Source organism: Falco cherrug, chromosome 2, assembly GCF_023634085.1.
Source record: "Falco cherrug isolate bFalChe1 chromosome 2, bFalChe1.pri, whole genome shotgun sequence".
Taxonomy (NCBI): domain Eukaryota; kingdom Metazoa; phylum Chordata; class Aves; order Falconiformes; family Falconidae; genus Falco; species Falco cherrug.
In genome coordinates this window covers 96,484,624-96,508,519 of record NC_073698.1, presented here as the reverse complement: position 1 = coordinate 96,508,519, position 23,896 = coordinate 96,484,624, and the positions used below count along the sequence as shown (strand labels likewise).

The following is a 23,896-nucleotide window of genomic DNA, read 5'->3' as shown; positions in this document are numbered from 1 at the left end:
AGGGTGGTCAGATTTACACTGGGTGCTGTGGTTACAAATAAAGCCAAATATACAGTGTCACTGCTCAAAAAAAGTGAGCAATCTTTTATATAAGATTGAGTAATCAAGGTGCGTGGTCGGGTTCCTGAAAGCAGTGTGTGTGCCCTCCCACCTGCCCAATCCCTTTCATAGTTTTTTTTCTGTTCCAGTATGTGTATATGATTTTAAAATATTGTCCATTATCCTTAGGAAGCATTGGAGTTTGGTTTTTGTGGTTTTTTCTTTCTTTTTTCTATTACTTTCCTTTTGTTACCCATTAAATAGGCTAAGTAGGCTAGATGTGAACTGCACTGGAGCTGTATGTGGCAGAGATCTCCCAAATCAGATAGCATCAGACAGTGATGAAATAACTGTGCTCATTTCTCTCTTTTTGGGTAGGTCTGGGATGGTGTGCCTAGAACTTCACATCCATTTGATAGGCTGGTCTGGCAGTTTCTGTGGGATTACCATAAACAATTCCTAAACCCCAGATGAAAGATGGATTCTTCCGTATAGCTGGGGAGGATATTAGTCCTAGAAGTTCATGTAAATTGTTTCTATCTAAAAGTATGCTAACTCATGTTGTGATCTTCCATGTTAGGATTGCGGGAGGCTGTGCTTTCACTTAACCAACTAGAAGGACTCAAAACATATATGCTTACCCTAGAGCATAGTTACATCCGCACATAGATGTAATTTAAGGTGATGCTACTTGGTGGTTGCCACCTGCTAAATGCTATGTAATTTTTAAGTAGTATCCAGGGTTCTGCAACTGTGCCTGGATGGGAAACCTGTCCAGCAGCCAAGCAGCCCTTCCTTACCCGCCAAGGAGATGCTGGAGGGTGTCAGGAGTACATAAAGTAGCTGAAATATGGGCAAAAGTTTAGATTTAATTTCTGGCATCAAGATGTTTGGTGTTAACATATGCTTCTAACATATAATGTGTTAGCCAAAGGTGCCAGATGGGACGTAGCTTATTTGGGAGAAACGTCAGGCTTTCTGAATCCTCAGTTTTTGTTCATGTTACTGGCTCTACTTACTGGGAAGAGGACATGTTAGATGTTTGATGTTTGTGTAGCTATGATTGGAAATTATTGTTTCTGTGGGTTTTTTTAAACCCATTAGGGATCCATCTTGATCCTCCATACAGCAGGAAACTGACAGGACTGGGTGATTTCTATTGAGTTTTTAAAAAGAGAGTTAGTCAGGAACCTGCAATTTTCAGTTATCATAAAGTGGAAGTCACTGGTTTTCTTTTTGCCATGGTATGGAGCAGTTAATTTTGCAGCAGGTCTTGGAGGGTGAGGGGATGCTAGCTAAGGGCTTCTTGGTAATGTAACTTGAAATTGAATTTTCCTGTCTCAGGACTGAGAAGAAACTATTTGTCCTTCATACTAAGATGGCACAGTTCAATTGGGAGGTGGCAGTAGAACTGGCTTTTTTTGGGGACCCAAGGCAAACCGAGCTTCTGGAGGCAGGTATCGGTAGCCTTGTCCCACTGCCAGCATGCTGGGCATTGCACTGTCCTCTGCCCCTGCCAGTGCTGAGCACCAAATCCCAGCTCCACTTGCATCTTGTAGTACCACCAGATGGAGACTGAAGTAGCACATGCTTGCTAAGTAGCACGTGGTGTGTACCTACATCTCTGCCTGCTTTTCCCTAATTGGGAGAGAGTTGGGGTTGTTCAGCCTGGAGGAGAGAAGGCTCTGGGGTGACTTTCTAGCAGCCTTCCAGTGCCTAAAGGGGGGCCTACAGGAAAGCTGGAAACAGACTTTTTACCAGGACATGCAGTGATAGGACAAGGCGGAATGGCTTTAAGCTGAAAGAGGGTAGATTTAGATTAGATTTAAGGAAGAGATTCTTTACTATGAGTGTGGTGAGGCACTGGAACAGGCTGCCCAGAGAAGCTGTGGATGCCCCATCCCTGGAAGCGTTCAAGGCCAGGTCAGATGGGGGTTAGAGCAACCTGGTCTAGTGGCAGGTGTCCCTGCCCATGGCAGAGGGGTTGGAACTAGATGATCTTTAAAGGTCCCTTCCAACCCAAACCATTCTATGATTCCAGGAAGACAGAGTGTGTGTGGTTGGTGGGGCGGCAGGGAGGAGGACAGGGCTCCCATTCTTGTGGCTAGGGAGCCCACTCATTTTTCGTTCGTCCTGCACCAGGCTGGGTATTTTCCCTTTCTTTCATCCCTAGTGGAGGCAGGCCTGAGGGAGGACTAGTATATAATGAGAACAAAGGGATGGGCTGTGTATGATGGAAATGGAGGCCACCAGAAAAAGCTGCTTTTTTTGGCTAGTTTCAGGCCTGCTGTAATTTGTGGATGTTTCCTAGGCTCTGAAACCAGACGCTTTTTTCTTCAAGATGGTCTTGCTGTTCCTGTGAGCAGCAACCAGTTGCTGTTACACAGGTTTGTCCTCTTGATGAATTTGTTGTAAGAAAAGACAGCATTGATGTGTTACTCTTTTTAAACTGTACTTTGAAGACTGAGAGATCTCCTGGTGATTGGATATGGGCAATAATGGGGGCTTGTTGCTAATAAGCAGCTGTCAGAGCCACTGAGATACCTGAGGGCCAGCCTTTTCCCAATACAGTGCTCCAGACTTGTCCCTGATTCTGTAGTTTAGGCACTGGAGTAAGTGGTTTTGAGTTTTTATGTGTATTTTTAGAACCAAGTGGTTTGATTATGTTATGATTTATAAAATGACATAGCTTTTCAAATTTCTGATAAATCTTTTTCATGCAATTCGATGTGAATTTGAAGTCTTTTAACTTTTGATGAAGGGACAGAATTTAATTTCTTAATGTCTTTTTTTTAAACATTCTTTCAACGCATAGTACTTAGGACCTCTGTCATAAATGACTCTGCACAGTGATTTTGTTATTGATACTACATTATCTTTAATTTTTGAAAAAGAATACACAATCAGAAAATAAGTGATATTAACAATTTTATCTTTGTAAAAAGGAATTATACGAACCTTCCAACCACACTTATATTGTCAAAGAAGTTATGGTTCCTATTTTGTGTGATTGTCTCTTACTCCCCTTTCCCCTTAAAGACTAGATGTCTCTGCTTTACCTTCACAGTTTGTGTCATTGTCTAGATATGTTGCAGATATCCCTTACTTAACCCAAAGTGTAAAATACCTTTTAACTCTGTGAACTTTGGGTAAGAGACCACAAGGGTGAAATCAACTGTCATAAAAATACAATCAATACAAGGTGGATGTGATAGCAGTAGTGGCTAAGGAATGTAACCTGTGCAGAAGATGGCAAAAGTGGAGATGAATCTCATTTGTCTTCCCTATCAGTTAGCTTGAAAGTTGACAGCTGCTAGATTGAGAGAACTGTAAGCTATATAAAAGCTAAAACATGCACAGATCTAAAACAAGTAATTTTAAAATCTGTTTACTGTTAGATGCATCTTTTAAAAGGAGAGGTTTATTTCAAAGCAAAGCTTCTGCATGTTGATAACACTGCAATGAATTTCACTTTCTGTAAGTAGGTCTTTTTTAAGCTACCTGTCATATTTCTAAAACAGAATGTTTTTCTTTGTTTTCTATTAATAAAAGGATTATAAAAAGCAGTTTTTCTAATTTTTTTTTTTCTTTTAAATCCCTGCTCCTATAGAGCCTGGCCAAGTTAACAGATGGATTCAGGAATAGCTGTTGTATTACAGATTCCCTGCAGGATCTCCAGCACAATTCTAGTTCACTCAGTGACTCCTGTTTACCTCAACAACACTGTGATGCTTGTTCTCAGACTGACATCACTGGAGAGGTATGTGTTACTATGTGAGACATTTGCTGTAGAAAATAAGCTGCTTTTTTACTGTGGTGATACATCGTTATTTCTTGTTTTAATTTAAGAGGTGTTGGCTGTAGCAGAACAAAAAATCCAAAGCAATATTGGTGGTGAGGGAGTTGCATTTTCTATTGCTCCCAGAGCATCCGAGCAGTGTTTTGTGGTTCTGCTTTTTGAGTGTGGCACAGGGGCTTAGCAACATGCTTGCAGGTCAGTGACAGGTAAAATCAGTTCCCAGACTCAGCCAGCATGGCAGAGCACTTCTTGTGTCCTCACTTTGGTGACCACAGGTTCATCTCATAAGTAACAGCTCTTACTGAGGTGTCCACAGACCTCTTCTCTTCATGTCACCAGCTCTGACTTACTGATACTTGTAATGATGCAGGAAGGAAGGAAATGCTTTAACCAGCTTGAAGTTGCAGTAGAGACCTGATTGTGCAACAACATGAGATTTTAGTATTCTGGTAGTGATGGGTGTGTATTTATTTAAAATCTTGGTTTTATCATGCTTTTCATTGTTATTCATATACATCAAAGGTGTAGTGTAGACTTCTGCTGCTTTTCTCTGAGACAAGAGAACTATTTGCTGGTCTCCAAGTATTTTTCTTAAAAAATAACAAAATTTCTGATCTAGTCTGCCATACCTTTATGCTCAAATATGCCTTTAAATATGGTATTTGAGAAGAATGTATTAGCATTCCTTGGAAATAGTTCTGTGTGAATGAAATTGTGTATTCCAAATAATAAAAATTTGGCTTGCACTAACACTATGGCAGCCTAGCTGTTCTTCAGCAACAAAACATTTGTTTCTGTGGATGAGATTGACAATAAAGCCAGAAGACAACCTGTTTGTAGTTGGTTGGTACTGTAGTTTGGATGTTATTCTACTCTTGGTTGGAAATTTTATTCAACTGTGTAACTTCTCAGTTGTAGGCTTTTATCATCCCATTTCTTGTCTATTGTCTTCTTTCACTGCTGACTAGCTGCCAGGTTGCATATCTCCAGATGGCCTCTACAGAAGAGAAAATCCATGTTTTTAAGAAGATATACTCCTAAAGCATCTAAGAAAACTTAGCTAACACTAGGCTGTCTTTCAGTGTGTTAGGTAGATGGTGCCTTTGGGATGTCATTTTTCAGACTGGTGGTGGATGTGATTATTCAATTCCAAAACAAATTACCAAAAGGAACATAGCAGCATTTTTCTATTCACAATACACATTGAATGCCATCCAAGACAAGCTAAGTACAGTCTGAAAATTGTGTTTATCAGATATAGGTCGTTGGGGGGTGGTGGTGGAAATTACATAATTATATAAATTGTTTTCCTGAATTATTAGTAGTGGAATGTGAGTAAAAAAGAGCTGGAGTTTTTACATGTGTGATGATGAAGAGAGCAAAAGCAGCAGTTAGATGACAAAGCCAGAGGTGCAGCAATGTGCTTAGATAGGGACTTGAGTTTTAACTATTAGATTGTACATATACATCCTTAGAGGAAAACTGCTGATGCTGTTGGGTGGAGAGAAGTTGCTGTAGAAACTGGTCTGTAGACAGTAGGAGTTGTAGTGTAACTGTTCTTTCTTTCTAGGACTGGTTCAAGGATCAGGTGATGCTTTTGTGATAGCGTTTAAAACACACTAATGATCTAAGTGCTGGGTAACATATTGCAGTACAGTAAATGTAACCTGAATTACTTCTAATTAAACTATCCATAAAATAGCTGCATCAAGTGGTAAAATATTTCAATTACAATACTCTCTGTGTTTTAGGCTTGGATGAAATGGAAAAGCTGTGACCATTCATCTATGATCCTGTTTGCTAACCCTTTATTTCCAAGATCATAATTTATTGGAAGGGCTTGCTTCTGTGTTTTTGGCAATAAACCAGTTTTGTATTTCTAAAGCTTAAAATTAATCTTTATTATTACTGCAAGCACTGAAAATTTTTAGTGAGTCCAGTAAGTGAGGCAGTTATGCCTTTTATTATGAGAGTGTTTCTAAATTCTCATTTCTCTCTCTCTTTTTCTTTTTCTCTGTGTTCTTCAACTCTGCAAAAGTTTGGGTTTGATGACAAAACAAGACTTGTAGACAAAGTAAGACTGAACTGGCAATATGAAGAGGCCAAGAAAAGGTAATTAAAGACAAATTTGTTGGTTTTTATTTTTACTCTTGTGATTATAGTTTTCAAAGTAGAACTGGAACCAGCCTCCTAGCTGAAATGTCTTTAGGAAGACTAATTTGCCTACTGTTGAGTAGTTCACAGCTAATAAAAGCTTAGGTAAACTTAAGACTTTATCATAAAATTATTATATTTGTTTGCAGAGATAAAGTCAAATGTCAGCCCCATTCTACACTTGTATAAACAAAAAATTGCAGTAGTTTTTATGAACTGTTTTATGGGTTTTTTTGTGTTGGGTTTTTTTCCACCTTCTTCTCAAACCTCAGTATAAACTCTTTAAATTTACACTTATCAGCCTACTCCCTCGGTATATTCGGAGCTTTGCATACCTGTGTTCTAAGTTTAACGCACTGAAGTCGTGATCTCAGTATGAAGAAAGAATGCAAAACTTCCTGTGAGATAAATGAAAAATGTTCAGAGCTGAACAAAAGGATACATAAAAATAAATGCTGATATTGAAAAAGATGTGTTAAATAAAAAGAATAATTACTTGGAATAGGTTAATTCTTCACTAGTATTCAATGTAATTGCTTATTATAAGCATTTCTTTTGTGGGTGGAGGTCAGTCTTGTATTGTTTTTTCATGTCTTTGTAAACCTAATTCTTATTTAGTACTAAAAACATCTACTAGTATAGTTTAGTAAGTCCTTATTTAACCTCATTGTTTTTTAATTATTTGCTGCATATTCTGGACAGTAGTGTCTGGATGATGACTTGAACACGGGAATTTTGTGCACTTATGATTATTTTAATTAGTACTGATAGAATAGTCCTTTATTAAAATAGTCTGACACTTAAAAGATTCTGTTTAGTTAGCTTTGAAAACCTTAACGTTAGTTTTAAAATTTTTTTTTAAGTTAAGATTTTTCTTTTCAACTTTGTCTATTTTTTGCTAGGTTTTTTTACATCACTCAGAACAAGTTTAGTACTTTTGCCTTTTTTTTTTTTCTTTTTTTTTTTTTTCATTTTATGGTGACTTTTCCTGTGGGGGAAACCATAATGCTGTCATATGTCTTGGCAGGTACTGGAAGCTTTATAGCAACTCACAATGTTGTTGTTCTTGGAAAATTTACCCACATTTGGATGCAGTACAGGCTTCAAAAAAAATTTACACTGGTACAGGCATGTTAGAGATACACAGCTAAATCTTCAGGATTTGTAACTGGAATGAAAGCCTGCATTGTAAAGTAGTGCATGTGAATACCATTGACTATTACCTAGTAAAGGCTAAATGATTGGGCGAAAAAAGGGCAAACCAAAATCCTGTCAGTGTCCTGTTTGGTCACAGACTTAGGCCTTAGCACTTAATAGCTCACTGATAATTTAGGGCTTCATGACAGTTGCTGAAAGAAGGATAGAATTTGGTCTTACACTGCTAAGTTTAGCAGAGCACACTGGTGCTGTGAAGATCATACTTAATGTTTTTGGTTCTGTTTTCTGACATACCTTTTCTATGTGTTTTTCAAAACACTTCTCTTCTTGTGTGTTATTGCAGGGAGAAGATGGAGTGCTGGGGTATTTTCAGGGGTTTTTTTTGTTGGGTTTTTTTTTAGTAGCGGAAGCATTTCTCAGCTGGAAATGCTGAACATTTGTTTCTGCATGGAATGCAGTATATCTGAACATCAGAAGTGAGCTGGGGTTTGATGTTAAGTGTAGAAAATCCAGGTAACTAACCTTCCAACTAGAGAATAGTGATTGCAGTAAGGGTAGTTTTACTGTCCCAGGATCACAGCTCTGACAATGGGCTGTTATTTAGCAAAAACATGTTAGTTACTTTAAAATAGTAGCCTTATTCTGCCCAGTATGTTGTACGGAAGTAATCAGCTTTCGGCTTTTGAGTGGAACTGCATAAAGCTCATTGCCCCTACCAGTTATCTCTGTGGTTGCATTCTTCATTTATCATGCATTCCTTCCCCTTAGCTTGCTGGCATTTCTGTAGGACTTTTGTCTCTACTAAATATCTTTGTGTTCGGTCTCCCTTGGCTGGTGAAATATCTACTGTTACTGCAGTGTGGGTGATAGAATGTGCTGCGATGAATTAAAATCTACAACGTAGAAAATTAAAATGCTACAGTATGTCACAATTGCAAAGCAGTATATTATGACTACTTGCTTGTCAAATGGGGTGTGAAAACATATAGCAAATAAGTACAACAGACAAACTATCTTATTTCCAAGTTTTAATGGGAGACTGAAAAGACTGTAGGAGAAAAGTATCTTTTCCTTAAAGAAAAGTGGGGGAAAAAGCCCCACAAACTGAAAGGCAATGTGTTGCATTTTAGTCACTCTTGTGAATCTAGACAGAAGATCATACAACTCTAGACAGAAGCAAAATACTTGCCATATGTAGTAAAGAAGTTTTTTTTGTTGTTTTTTTTTTTTTTTAAAAAAAAAGTATGTTCTCTGTATATGATGTCTGAGCAAGTAAGTGCAGCGTTGGGATTTCTGAATGAACTATCCTGAGGAATTCAGGAGATGAGACTCAGTGATAGTAGAAAAGTTGGCTTATACTTCCAAAATATCTCTCCTCCCTCATAAAAGATAATGTGATTTTAATTCCTCCTTCAAAAATCTAACTACTGAGTGGTTTGGCCTTTGCATAAATTAAGACATTCACATAGCTGCTTTTTTGTTTTTTCGTCCCTTCAGTTTCCCACTGCAAGGAAGTTGGATAGTTTGCAATTTAATTTTTCCCATGGGTATTTCAGATGTTGTGAGCTGTGGGTTCTGACATCTTCAGCATGCTAGGGAAGAGGTCCTTTCTCCTGTGTCTGATCAGGCTCTGGGAGGAGGCATGTAAATTCTGTTTTAGCTCACCAATCATGCTGAAGAGAGGCTCAATCACTTTTTTTCAGCTCTTTACTCTTCTCTTACCCCCCCATTATTTTTAAATAAACTGTACCTTATTTCCATGAAATTTCTTCTCTCAGATCTGTCAGTGTGGCCCTCCAGAGAAGCAGGAGGAAGGGAGGCCCGTCTTTTTGAACAGACAGCCCCTAGCTGCCTGGATAAATACCGTCTTTAGTTTCAGTTGCTATTTCAGTGAGACCACCTCTCATGAAAGCATTTGCACACTGGAAACTATACCCCTCAAGCACTTTTCTGAATAGACTGTTTCATAGAAAGAGAAATCAAAAGCAAATTGTTTTTCTTTGATAACTCTTCAGTTGTGCAGTTCAGTACAATGACTACATGAAGTCTATTAGCAAAATATCATGAAATGTCATTGCTGCAGTGCCTCATATCCTATGAAGTATATTAATCAATAGATCAAAAATGATCCCTCTGGTAAGAAGCACCAAAATTTTTACCTGTGTTTGTTTTTGTTTTGTTTTGTGTTTTTTTATAATCCAGTCTGATGGTAGCTGACTTTAATGAAATAAAACAAGCATATCCAACCATTTTATCTAATTGGGGTGCAGAAGCAGTAATTTGTTTATGCCTTCTGTAAATTTGAATTCAAAGATGTTATTTTTCAATTCAATTGTTTAAATCCTGCAGTGGCTGTCAACAGATTAATTGTAGTCTTGAAAAAGCTTCCTCCTCAGCCATGCTTAATATTTCCATGTTCCCTTTAAGAATGTTACTTCTTTCTTTTCAGTATAGTTGCTGAATAGTTACTTTGTTACAAACTTGTCTCATACTGGAATTAATTTCCAGTTGGGCTTTTAAAAGCACTAGCACAAGCAGAAGTATATCAGTGCAATTTGTGCTTATACTGACAAAATACATGTTGGTTGAATATTGGGAGCAGTATTACAAGTACTGATACAATAACACAGGTATTTTCCTGTTAAAATTCACCTTGTGTAGGCAGGTTTCAAAGTGTAACTGCCTAATTTCTAGCAAAATTCAGTGGATTTGTATGCTTTATTCTGCTAAACTAATCTGAAAATCTGATTTAGGGATAAAGTAATTTATCTCATATCTCATAAATACATGGATCAGGCATGCCAGCTAAACCTAAATCTTCCAGTGTCAGATTTTAAACACAAAAGTTTTTGGGGTTTTTTTTTTTTTTCTAAGAGGAGCTGAGCCATGCTCTTGAAACATCTGAAGTTTTCATTATGCCAGTTTACCTGTGAATTGGGGAAAATACTAATTTGTCTCTATTGCTTTTAGCATGCTTTGCAGTTTTCCTAAAAGTGAATATCTAATTTTATCTGCAAAATGCCAGTGAAGTTTAAAGGTTTCATGAGTGTCTTAAGCCACTTTAAGACCTCCTTGTTATTGAATCAGGCTGCCAGGAAGGCTGGATATTCTACAGAGCATGCTGGTGTTGTCCGCCAAAGCCACAGTGCCACATACTTGCAGGAACAGCCAAAGTAGACACAGTGGAGAAATTTTGTGAGCATTTGGCTGAGTTCCCCAGCTTCTTGTTCTTTCCATTTCTTTCTTCCCCTTTCTCTAGCCTTCCCTTCTTTGGATGTAAATCATAATTTGCTCTCAAGAGGGTCTGTAAATACCAGAAATTACTGAGTTTTTACACCCTTCCTTATGTGTCTTCAGTCCCACAGCTACCTCCTCTAGTATTGCGTATGGGATAAGTTCTGTTACCTGAACTGGCAGAGAACTGGGTCCCATTATAAACCTAAGGAAAAGAGTAAGCTGGACTGATTTATGTTGATCATTTCTGTGTGTTCACATGATTTTAGACACTATTCTCCTCCAAATCATAACTGTGCGGTTTTTTTTATATCCCCACCGGTGGCCTTATCCCACAGGTAACAAAGGCCTCAGCTATAGAATGGTCTGATAGGTCACCCAAAAGTCTAGGCATTTAAATATAGGGGTGTTATTCGTGGTTTTTTTGTTTGTTTTGGTTGGGTTTGGTTTTGGGTTTTTTTTTCTTCCCTTAGAAAATTCAAACGAAGTAAGTCTGAAGAACTTGTTTAAGCTAGAAAGACCAGAACTTGTAGGTTAGGAAGTGCCAGCTGTAGCATACCCATATTTGCTTCTTTCACAAGCATGAGTTAGGACCCTTTGTATTGCTTCAGAGTATTTCCCATCCAAGGACACCTCTTGTTCATAATCTCAGTAATGCTCTAAACATGGGATTAATTGTAGTTGTAACTCTTTCATGTCACAAAAAGTAATTTTTTACTTAAGTCTCACTTCTCATGCTGTATTTTAATACATAACCTCTTCTAAACAGAAATGTTCTTGAGCTCAGCAGTATAATTTCGTTAGTGCTGGGTTCATATAGCAGTCTTGAAAATTATGTTCTAGACGCTAACAAAATCTTTTAGATTCCCCAGATATTTCCAATGACAGAAGGATTTGCCCAGTTTTGTCAAGGGGGGTCTGCACAGATATATATATAGATAGATAGATAGATATAACAATTCAGACATGCTGTGAATTCTGGAAATACATGCTTCCCCCTACCCCGCCCATGATATAGTTTGTGTAGTAAACTACTGGCTGTACTGATCTCTACCCTTATGCTATTACATCTACATTATCTTGGGCCAGGCATCATTCTAGCTACGTTAGTAGGGCCATCTCAGGGCAAGTTTGCCATTTCAAATCAGTTACTTAAGATCACCAAGGTTAAACCTTTGTCATCCCACCTGTGCCCCTCCTGCTTTTCTGCTGAACAGGAGCTGTTATATTCATCTCCATTTGAAATTTTTAAATACTGAAATAAGCAGCAAGTCGGTCTGCCTACCTAGGAAAGGAGTCATTTGATACCACCTACTCGAGCCTGGAATGCAAGCTCCTCAGCACTTGTTATGCAAGGATGGGAATGGGCAAAATGCCTGGAATGTTGACGGCTCAAAATTAACTGTTTTTTCCCCAGGAATATGTTAAATTGCCCTATCAGTAGAGACCTCAGTGTCTGGCATTAGGCCAGATAAAAGTACACTTTTACAGTGATTACTCTTAAGAAGTATCTTTTTAAAAAATAGGAAAGGAATGAGAAGGAATTATGTGTTTCCAATAGGAAGGAAAAATAAGTTTGAAAAACCAACTTCATAAATTTATTTTCTTTAAATTGCAATCTGTGTCTAGTCATTGATTTATTTAAGTGGATGTTTAAAGTAGGTGAATGTATGCATTGAGTCTGAAAATGCAAAGCAGCTGCTTTTTTTCTAACATACCAGCAGTGAGAATGACTGGTATATTATAGGTATAAAATCTAGCGTGGACGGGCACAGTGAAGTTGCTTATTTATGGATTTATTGTGATTGGAAGGGAAAAACTTGTGTTAGGAGAAGACAAACTGCAATTATGAAACATGCTCAAAAGGAGGTTTTATTATGTTTTATTATATCTGCTCAGATATTTTTCTTCATTTCAGTGAGACCATAAAAGCCCTTAGGGATGTTTTCTAGCCAGGGAGATAAATTTTAAAAAGTTTATCACTGGTAGCTTTTTGGAACAACTGACCATGCGGAGGGAGTCCTTAGTGGAAAGCAAGCAACAGAATTCCCCAAAACCTTTGGTTCATTTGCAGGAAATACAGGTTGCAGAAAACTGGCTTATTGGTGATGAAGTTTCCCTCCCAACAGATTCCTGCATTATGTAGTGTTTTGCAAGTGCTTTTTCTTTGCTTAAAGGCAAAATGTAGAGATAAGAAGAGCTGCCTCAAATGTTAATAGTGTCAAGGGAATCAAAGTAAATACTGTAATAGGATTTTGAAAATCTTCAGTGATACAAACCTTGTCCACAGCAGTACTTTTCCCTTTAATAACACTATAAATAAGTTACTGTACAACAACTTTCTACTTTCAAGGTATCATCGTAACAGAAATTGAGAGGAAGAAACAAACAAACTGGAATGTCATACACAAAGGGTGTTATGTGCTCTCAGCAAGACCAAGAGTCTAAATTAAAACCTCTTGTATTGAGGGTGTTGTTTTACTTTACAGCACTGGAAGGGGGGATCCCACCTTCCCCTGTCGCATGCTGGTACTTCTTTCTTGCTTGTTGCTTGTGTTAGCATTTATTTGCTCTTATGATCAGCTTCTTACTCAGCCCAACCTGCATTAGAAAAAAAGCTAGCAAAACAGTTGTAACTGTTAAAATGAAGGAGAGTCAGTCTTTCAGTTACCTTATAAAACCACCCAGAGACTTCACCAGACACACCTCGTCATCTTTCATCCACAGGCTGTGTAAGAGCTTATGAGCATGGTCACTCAAACTATGTTGCCAGGGCTCATCTGATTCACACTCGCTTGCCAAGATGTAACTCAATTGTACCTGAATTCTGTAATTCTGTTGAAAGGACCTTGAGTCCCCATTTGTTTCATTTGGCACTGAACACTTGAAAATCAAGCTGTATATGCCTTCAGGAGTGTTTACTAAATCTTTAACTGCGCAGCAGCCTGGGAAGGGGAGAGAAGGGGTCCTGACTTTGCTCACTTTTCCTGGCCCTGACTTTTGCTTGATGGGGTGAGGTGTTCTCCAGGAAGCTGCATCTGGAATTCAGGCACAATAGCTGAAGCATGAAATCTGTGGAATATACGTATCGATTCACAATGGTGCTTTCAGTAGCTATTGGCAGGAAGTTTGTTATTAATGCGAGGAGGAGGAAATGGTATTGAAGGGCTTGATAAAGTATTCTACTTTAGACTAAAACATAACATAATATCCAAGTTGTTTACTTGCTGTAAATGAAATCTAAGGGGGAGGGGGGAATCTATTTGACAAAAGTCACAGTAAAATTCTTATTCATACATGAATGCAGTCATTGCAGAATTACTTATATTGATACTTTTTTTCCCTTCCCCTGATAATAAGATAGCCAAATGCTTTCCAGATGTCAGTATGAAATAAACATTGCATGAGGTTTTCTTTTTAGATGGGGAAAAACTTACCTTTGTCATGTCTGTGCCTTTTCTTTTATTCTTAAACACATGTTACCACTCTGTGGATCTTCTGTTTGTTTGTTATGTGCTTTTACCTTGCTTTGTTTATTATTATCTTTCCTTTTTTACCAGATATTTTGGACAAAAGATAACTTACCAAAAGAATGCATGCATATCCCACTTTTATGGCTGGCTTTAAATGTGCTTTTATTTATTTATTTAAAGGGTGATAAATCTTCTATGGTGCACTGAACTTTGAGTGCTACCATTTCAAAGTCAAGACGAAACTGAAGTGTACAACTGCATAACTGTTATACAGTTCTTTAGTTTCAAATGTTCAAAAATGAGAAAGCTAGACCGTCTCTTACTTTTCTTTTAACTGTAAGATCCAAAAGTGCCTAAATTGCCCACATACCTAGCATAAATACCTAGCAGTAAAAGTGTTCTCCCTGTTATGCTTACATACTTTTTGATATTGCCAAAAGAAAAAATTGTGAAATTTCTACATTTAGGATTCTTTGTAATATTTGTAAAAGTTCAAAATTTGTTTTTAGCAGAACATTTTCTTAAAATGTAACGGTCCATCACATTGAGGTATAGGAAGCTACTTTTGGCTATAAAGCCTATTAGAAAAAAAATCAAGTTAGCATATTTATTGCTTGATTTGATGATGGATCCATCTAAAGCCATTGTGTTTTGTAACCAATATATCTTTTGTCTAGACCAATATATTTTTTTGTTTTACTGACAGCTTACTCTTAAACATTTGATGTTGGTCAGGACTGCCTAATATTTTCAGCCCCTGGAACCATTCCTCTACAAGTTGATCATGAATATATGGACCTTTTGTCACTAGATAAGCATCTTCCCTTCAATCTCTTCAACTTCTTGCTGGACTTTTGAAATCCCGAGTTAAGATCCAGTAGTAGAAGAATGAGAAATGAAATTATGATCAACTTCTTCATCTGTACAGGCAGCAAACTCAAGAGCTCTGAAATATGAATTGATTTAATAAAAAATGAGAAAGCCATAAAGACAGATATTGTCCATGTAATAGATAAATGCACTGTAGTTCTTATACAGCTACACACTTAGGAGCACTTGCAGTTCTATAAAACCCACAAAACAGGAAAAAAAAAATCCCCAAACCAAAAAAAACCACCCAGAAATGAATAGTCCTTCCAAACTCCATTCAATTTTGTTTTGAATTTTAGAAAAAAAAAATCATAAAGTCAACAATCTTCACATTTTGATATTTTTCCTCTTTATTGTCTTCATCATTGTCTCTTCTACATTTTGAAATATATTTATCCTCTTTTTAAGAGTTTCAAATATACAACAGCAGCTGGCCTTGCTAGATAATGAATCTTGGCCAGGAATGGCTGAAGCGGACAGGGACCGTCTTCAGCTCATCAAAGAGAAGGAGGCTCTTCTTCAGGAGTTGCAGCTCATCAGTCAGCAGAGACGATCCCCAGAAGACATTGCACGTTTGGAGGAAGAGAAAAGGCGCTTGGAGGATGAAATTCAGCGGGCTCGAGCAACATCTGCTCATGGGGCCACTGAAAGGTTTGGGGACTTAAATTGTTTTCTTATCTACTATAAGATCCATACATGTAGTTTCAAAAGCAGGAGTAGGGAATTTCACTGTGTTTCAGAAACAAAAAAAAAATGTTACTAGAGTAATTTGCTTTCAAAAAAGGAAAAGACTGCTCCTGGCTGCCATTATTTAATGTCGGGCTTGAAGTTTTCTGAAGGAGACTTAGGGTGGTGTTAACTAGTTAGTTCTCATTTCATTTGTCTAAAAATTCTGAATAGGAAGAATAGATCAGAAGAGAGTCACAAAAAAATGCTTGGAAAAAGTCTGAGTAATACTGTCTGATAATGGAGACCTGAATAACAGTACCTGGATAGTGAAAGATTTTGCAGTGGAGTGACATTCATTTCCGAAAGCATCAGAACAAAGATCCTTTCCTATGTTTGGTTCCTGCCTTGTAACTGGAAAGTTAAATAATTAAGATTTTACTGCCTTTTGTAAGTAAATGTTTCCTTTTAATTTGCAATCTCAGCAGTGGGACCACATCCCAACTCTAACCTTCAGAGAACTAGTAAATAGAGTCATTCTTGAAAACTTAAATATCAAGTTATATGTAAAATCATACAACCCCCCAAACATATTAATGGAAACACTATGTTTATTTCAAAGTTGCACAGTTTTTCTTGTAGCCAAAGAAATGGACAAAACCTCTTCACCTCTTCTTGTTACCATAGACTGCTTCCAGTGAAAGCAAGAAAGTACTTGTTTCCTTGCCTTCCTTCTCTTAGTGGTAAAACCCCAGGTTTGACACTTGAGGAAAACTACATGAACTAGCTTTAATGTGTTCTGTGTAAAGGTTAATATTTACATAATTAAGACACTTTTAAAATATTTGGAAGTGCCTTCCATATACAAATTTTAAAAGCTTCAGATCTTTTGAAAACGCTTACTTCAGACAGTAAATTCAGGTAATAAATAGAAAATTCACAGCCAGCCTACAGTTCAATGTTACATATTTTGTAATTTTTGCAGTATCGTTACATTGCATTTCCAGCTTAAGCTGACAGAAAAGGGAGTTCACTTTACACTGCCGTGTAGTAAGTTTTATTTGTTGTTTTTGGGCTCTCATGTTAGGTAGTGCATACTATGTTGGAAAGAAGGCCAAGCTATTTTTCCATGTAGTTCATGCTGTGGAAACCAGTGTTCCAATGTGATACTTGATATTTCAAATGCTAGCAAAAAGTTGAGTAGAAGTTAGAATAATATTGAAGGGTGCTCTATTTTTTTATTAAAAAATGGAAGAAAACTTAACTATTAGTAGCCCTAATTTATTTATTTGTTTGTTTTAGGCTCAGGAACAACCAAAACTATTCCTAGTTCTCCTTTCTATTTCCACTTTCTCCTAATGGTGAAATACAAAGAACTTTCCTCTTTAAATAATTACCTTTTCTGTTCAGTTACTGAGTTTTAAAGGCGCTGAATTATGTGCAGAACTTTATTACCTTAAAATCTGTATGATAGATGTGGGGTTTAATTGGTGTGGGTTTTTGTTGGTTGGTTGGTTGGTTTGGTTTTGGGTGTGGTGGTGGTTGTTTATTTTATTTTTTTTTTTTTAAGTTTGGCTGGTGGTGTGGGTTGGAGGCATCACTTGCCCTTTAGCGCAGGTACCTACCATACAGCATTGGTGACTGTGGGATGTAGGTTCCTAAGTGTATTTTTTAAAGTAGGTGGTGTAGATAACCCTTCTTTTCCCTGCAAGCTTTTGAGTCAGTTAAGCTTCTTGCATCCATTTGTCTTTTTCTTTTGGTTTCCTCATGCAGTGCCTTTGTCATATAAGTTTACATAACTGAGCTCCTGCCTTCCTTGCACCACTTGGTTAATCTTGTCTGGGGTCCACAGAAGCAGAAGAGCTTCAGTGTTGCATGGGCTCGGGTGTGCGGCTTCTGCTGTGTGGTTGCAACGAAGGCAGCCTCCTCAGAGGGCAGTGGAGTGCTGGAGTGTAGCGCAACAGCCCCTTGCCAGAATACGAATTGATGAATTTGCAGGCCAAAGAAGTTGAGAGATTTATGTTTTTACTGCTAACAAAGACATATTTTTTTGTATCTTAAACATACAAAGTTTATTGAAACTAGTGCTGTCATTTTGTTGTTTTATCTAGAATGACTCCCTTTTTGTTGTGCGGGTTTTTTTGTTTTGTTTTGTTTTTCCTGCCCATTAATATGTTGAATTCTAACAGCTGTCTTTGCAGTTGAGGAAGGATGGAAACACTGAAATAAGTTTTGATATGCTTTCTCCAAAGTGTATGTCAGAACCCTGGTTTCCAGCCAACTTGTGAATGCAGGGCTTGGAGCAGTAACTTCCTTGGACATAAACATGTACAACACAAAACAGATTACCACCCTGATTTTATTTTGAAATTCAGTGATTGGGCTTGGAAAAACAAACCACCAGGAATACTTCTAATTCTGGATTCAGAAAAAGGATAAATGGAAAGGAAAAGTATAAATTATATCAGTGGATAAAATCTGTTCTTTGAAGTCTTAATAATCTCAAATTACAGAATTTAAGATATCTTATAGGTGTATGAGACAGCATTATAGGTACATTCCCATTGGCAATGGTACTGAGTAATTCAGCTGCTTGTTATTAGAATGGGCAAAAAATAAGTTGCAGCAAGAGATTTTTATCATAGCGTGGTATTCAATATGCTGTATCACCTGCTTAAATATAATTATATTTAAACATACTTGAAACAACTAGAATTAGAGCCTAAAGTTGAATTTTGTGGTTACTGCTTAACAGAAGTCCTCCAAAAAGTTTCTTTTTATCTTTGAAATTTGACACTAATTAGCTTGGATAATAGGCCTATTTGGAATATTTTTTTTCCTGCCAAGGCAATGAAAGTTATAGTAGTTCTCTGTATTTTACTGGCACAATCAGGCTGATGCAAGGGGAAAAAAATAATCTTGTAGAGTCTGATGTTTTTACCTAGGACTTTTTATGACTTTGCTAATTGCTGTAATGTACTTTCAACATCATGACTCTTACATTGTGCCTCAATTACTTTTCTTGTCTGAGAATTCTGGTGTCTTGGTTCTTGTGTTCTTGCTGGAATTATCATTGCTTCATATGAGCTGCATAAGTTAAAACTTTTCATTAAACAGTGAAACTTTTTTATATTCCAAACTGCAATGCAACAATATTTTTCTGTATTTGGAAGGCTCCTAGCACTTCTTCAGCGCTACTGTAATGAAGAAAAATAGTAATATGTATCTATTTAATTGTAGGATACTGTTACAGGAAAAGAGAAATTGTTTGCTTATGCAACTAGAAGAAGCTACACGTTTAACCTCATATTTACACTCCCAGTTAAAAAGGTGAGTTATGTAAAACCGGTAGGTTTTGAAGTGTAACTGCAGCAGAGAAGAATATTAATGAACTATAAAGTTTACCTTTTAGTACTTCTATGTATACATGCCAAGTAAATTAGTTTTTTGCAAAATTTGTACAGTTTGGTGTATGGAATGTGATGATTTGGACAGAGTTTTATAAGTAGTATTATTTACATATATATATATAGAGAGAGGTAGATATAGCTATTTGGGCTAGATTGTTATGTATTTTGGGAATTTATATATTATTTCATTTTCTGAAAAGAAGATACATAATTAAGACCTGTTGTAATATTGTTACAGTTTTACTAATATGAAGATAACATTCTTTGAAGTTCTGTGAGATTTTAATGCTGTGATACCTTCTCTAAAGGAGGGGTTTTTGATCCCTGGTGAGATGACAGAATTTTGCCATTTAAATATGAGAATGTGTTAAGACCCACACAGAAGGCCAGAACATTTTGCATATTCACACTCGCAGCTGCCTTTTTAGATGGAGCTCTTGGGGATTTGTCAGCTCAACACCATGCCAACATCAAAAGCTCGGTTCCTGCTGTGTCTCACTTCATCTCTCTCTGTCACATATTCTTCTCTCTCTCACTGTCTGAGATTTGGTAAGAGGAACTGGAATAGGATTCATCCTAAAGTCCTTTCTATTTTTCACTGGAAAAACTGTGAGGGTGAGGCTTACACAGCAGTTTGTTAGGACTTTCCAAATCCCTTTGCACTTCTTCTGCCTGATATGTTTATGACCAGTCATTAACGTAAATTCAGGCTGGATCATGGTAATTACCCTTCCTGGCTTTACATTGAGTCCACTGATGCATATCCTGCTCTGGCCTCTTACCTGCCAAATTATGGCTGCTTACACATTGGAGGAAAGAGTAGGCTTGTCCTGTTGGACCATTTGTTTTCAGGCACTTGGTCCTGATTTAGTTGTCAGTTCTGCTGTTCCAGTCATGGCTGTGCTTGAGACTAGGGCAAGAGACATGAGCTAGACCTTAAAATGCCAAATCATCTCTCTGTGTCGCTGTACTGAATACATGTAGAACTGCTTGTGTAATCTGGATTGACATTTTTATGTCTGCGCTGGTGTTTCTGATTATGTTTGAAAGAGCCTTTTTTGTTTTCTCTTTCTTTGCCTGCTGTAGTCTGTCGGCTAGCACTCTCACAATGTCCTCTGGCAGCAGCAGGGGATCCCTGGCCTCCAGTCGAGGATCCTTGGCCTCCAGCAGAGGCTCCCTCAGCTCAGTCAGCTTTACGGACATCTATGGCCTTCCGCAGTATGACAAATCAGACAGCATTACAGATTATGGCCAGCATTTACGCTTTGACATAATTCCCTTTGAGTCTCTCACAAAGGATGTGCCATATGCTGATCCAATTGGACACTCAAATTTCAATAAGCAGCGGAGGTCTCTGGATACCCCGCAGTCCCTGGCGTCCCTGTCATCGCGGTCCTCCTTGTCATCGTTGTCCCCACCAAGCTCACCTCTGGACACGCCATTTCTCTCTGCGTCTCGAGATTCTCCCTTGGCTCAGATGTCAGAAGGTTTTGAAGAAATGGCAAGCATAGGAGCTCTGGAAATGCTCAGGGCTCAGACCACAGCATTGGGTGATGATGATACACAAGGAACGAGCTCGTCTCAGGCACCCACTTACCCTGTGGACAATGAAGGGCTGCGAGAAATGGGACCACAGCTGACTGCTGTCCAAACTGGTGGAGGTGAGTTTCTGGGCATTATTTTTTTTGGCACATTTTCATAGAAAATGTCACACAGAGCGAAGTATATTAGCACAGAAGAGATTGTTCCTCAGTTTGGCTTATTTTAATTCCATCAGTTAAAAATTACATGGTATATGTTAGCTGTTAAAAAAACCTAACCAAATAAAAAAAAACACCCCCAAATCCCAAACTTTAGATTAAGGGCAAAGAGGTGAAAGAGTAGAGAAATCATTGTAAATAGTTTTTAAAATAGTGATTAATTGTGTGGAATATGGGGAATGGAATATGGACTTTCTTTGGAACGCAACATATCAAGGAATAAATATTTTGGCCTGGGACTGGAATTTTTTTTTTTTTAAAAGTATGGTTTAATTACATCTAAGGCCCCCAGTTATGCCCGTGTTGCCATTCTTCTTACAAGCTAATGCAACACAAACCTAGAAGATAGGAACTCCCCACTTCCCCCCCCCCCCCAAAAAAAAAAAAAAAAACCCCAAACAAAAACCAACCAAAAAAAACCCCAACCACAAAACCAGGTATGAGGTCATGCTGCTGACAGTGCTTGAAGGCTGGCTGACTCCATGCTGAATTTGCACACACACCCAGACCATGTTCTGATGTCTTAAGTTCTGCAGTGGAGCAGAAGCCACAGTGCCGTGGCGGTCATGAGTGCGAGGTGCACTGTGCTCAGGAGTAGAGTGCTTTGTCAGCCAAGGAGCATCTTTTGCAGGGGCTGTGTGAGAAGTTAAGTGTCCACTCGAGTGGGTTGTCTCAGAGGACCTGTGCTCTGTGACTGCAGAGCTGTGTGCAGTTACCACAACACACATACTGTTGAGTTTTCTTTTCCTGTTTGACTCTGAAGTTAATGGACTTGCTTTAGCTTGCATTGGTGGAAGCTTCTGAGGCAGTACAGTTGAGAAACATAAATTAGAGAGATCAAAAGAGGAAAGAAACTTTTTTTAAAGAGCACACATTTAAAAACCTGAGCATACAAGCACATGAGAATTTTCTTTTCCTGTTTTAATCAACCAAATGAAGAACTGGTAAAATGAAAAAGAGTATTTCTTCGTGATGATGTTTTTGTGTGTTGCCTTTCTTGTATTTCTAATAAAACCATACCAGTAGAGAAGGGCTTCTAGAGAATATTTTTAATAGTAAAGATTGTAATTCCCATTCCATTTCTACATTTAAAACTCTGTGTCAGCAATTGCATAGAATGTTGCATCGGGGCCTACAACATCAGGAATAACGTGAAATATAACCAGAGAATCTATCATACTATCCTACCAAAATCTTGTCAAGTGATAATGAGAAGGAACATTGACAGTATCTAAGGAAAAGCTTTCAGCTTTTTATTTTTAAAAAGAAAATGCCACCACTGTGCTAAAAAGCCTATATTACTCAAACAGCACTTGAGTCTAGACTCACCTACTTTCCTTAACACAACTAGCACTGCCAGAAGATAGTGCTGGCAGAATTTACATTTACTAGATGTAAACATTTCTAGTGCCCATATTGCAGCTTTCAGACCAAAATAAACAGAATTCCAGAGACCAGCGTGTAAGCTTGTGCTTAAATTAGTGCCATGAAGAGGCTTCCTGAGGCTTTCTTTAAACCTCAGATCAGACCACAGCATGTCTTCACCCATTGTGGTAAGTGAAAATATGTTCGTAGTTCATTTATAGCTCGTACGTGTTTCCTAGAAGTGAAGGCCTGGTCTGAGGACCTAGGGAGCAATAGGATGAGGGTTGAGTTCCTGCTTTGGTTTTCCTTTTCTCCCTTCTCAGTCACGTTTCTACGCATTTCTGTTTCTCTGAAAACCTCTGGCAGAACATGCCTGTGGTACCTGCTGTCACTGCTGTGCTGTACAGCTCCAGCTTCTAGTACAGGGGTTATGACTTTCCTGTGTTTTGTGTTGCTTTTTGAGGCAGATTGGGAGAATGTATAGTTAAAAGGTAGCCAGCCTGTCTTTTTTTTGAGAGGTGGGGGGTTTTTTTGGTTTGTTTTTTTTTGTTGTTGTTTGTTTGTTTTTAATATTTGAATTTGAAAAGAGTTGCTTAAGGGAAAATTGTTTAATGTTTCTGCTTTTTTTGCCTGGAGTCATGACTACCTTGAGCTTACACTCATTAGCTGGTGGGTTTGCAATTGTAATACAGTTGTTTGCAAGTAGCAGTTGGAAGTTTTGAAATTGTTTTGGGTTTGTACTCTTTTATTGAACAATTTGATGGACCATCAAGCTCGTATATCACAGTTTGGGAACCCCCAGTTGCGGGGGGGGGGAGGTTCACAAAGGTACTATGCAGTGTGCTTTGCTGCTGCCACCCAACGGTCTGGTAGCATAATGCGACACTGGCAAACCAGTAAGTCTCGGCTCCGACAAATTGTTTGCCTGTTCCTTCATTAGGCAAGACATGAGGTAATTTTTGCAAATTCTGGGGGCCAGGGGGGTTAACACTGAATCAAATGCACATACTTTGCACGGAAGCAGCACTTGAGCAAATTCAAGGAGTTCTTCAGGAGCTGCAGTTTTGATGTTCTGTTGCTGATCTGCTCTTTTGTTGTTCTGCATCTGTCTTGGGGGTATACTGTGAAATATGCTGGCATGTGTAAATGAGGGACTATGCCTGAGAAGTCAAACCCATCGTATTTATAAATCTGGGAGTGGGAGGAAACATCTTAATAAAATACGGGGTTTTAATATCTTCACTATCTCTTCCTTTCTATCCTAAAATAATCTTTCAAGTGCCAAGTTTCCTTTAATGCCTAAATGATCTTTTGTTTGCAAAATATTGTCATAGATCTAAAAGATGATTTATCATTGTCTGCTTTTCATTTTGTCTTGTTTCTCATGCGGCACAAGAGAAAAATTCACTGTAAGTGAACCTGAAATTACTTACTGTGCTGTTTTTGCCTGTGATTCCTAGAGTGGTTTTCTGTGTGAAGTGTTGGTTGGTGGTTAGTTGTTTTTATTTTTTTTTTAGCTGCATGTGAAGAAACAGGAGATTTTGCTACATTTGATTTTGTTTGATATTGTGCTGTATCTGTTTAATCATTACGGCATACTTAATTTTTTTGATATGTTAACTAAACAATATAGTCATGGCTGTAGTTAAATTCTTAGAGAAAGTGTTCTGCAACCTTCAGCTTTATTATATCATAGTAATGCCTGACAGCATCATGGTAGGTAAGGTCTGTTTGTGTGTCTGATTTAGTTTTTATGAGAGTGTTTGACTCTTTTTATTAGTGCATTTTGAGCTGATGTGCAGTATTTGCCAGTTTTCTAAGCTTGTGAAACATGCTTTACATTTATTGATGTATTTTTTTTAGCTAATGAAATCTTAGACACCAAAATTTCCTTTGAAGTTCACTTTTTCAGCTAATGACACCTGAGAATATTCTTTTAATCAGAACTGTCATGTTTAGCAAGCTTTG

The 23,896-nt window shown here is 37.9% G+C and overlaps 1 protein-coding gene across 6 annotated transcripts in view; it reads left to right on the top strand.

The window, feature by feature from the left end:
- Positions 1-23,896, top strand: part of WWC3 (WWC family member 3) — a 103,773-nt gene that overhangs the window by 58,223 nt on the left and 21,654 nt on the right. For all 6 annotated transcript variants that reach the window (XM_055702227.1, XM_055702226.1, XM_055702223.1 and 3 more), the window contains exons 7-11: positions 3,650-3,799; positions 5,877-5,950; positions 15,136-15,378; positions 18,634-18,723; positions 19,890-20,464. In XM_055702227.1, the coding sequence (XP_055558202.1) occupies positions 3,650-3,799; positions 5,877-5,950; positions 15,136-15,378; positions 18,634-18,723; positions 19,890-20,464 (1,132 nt within the window). The remainder of the gene's footprint in view (positions 1-3,649; positions 3,800-5,876; positions 5,951-15,135; positions 15,379-18,633; positions 18,724-19,889; positions 20,465-23,896) is intronic.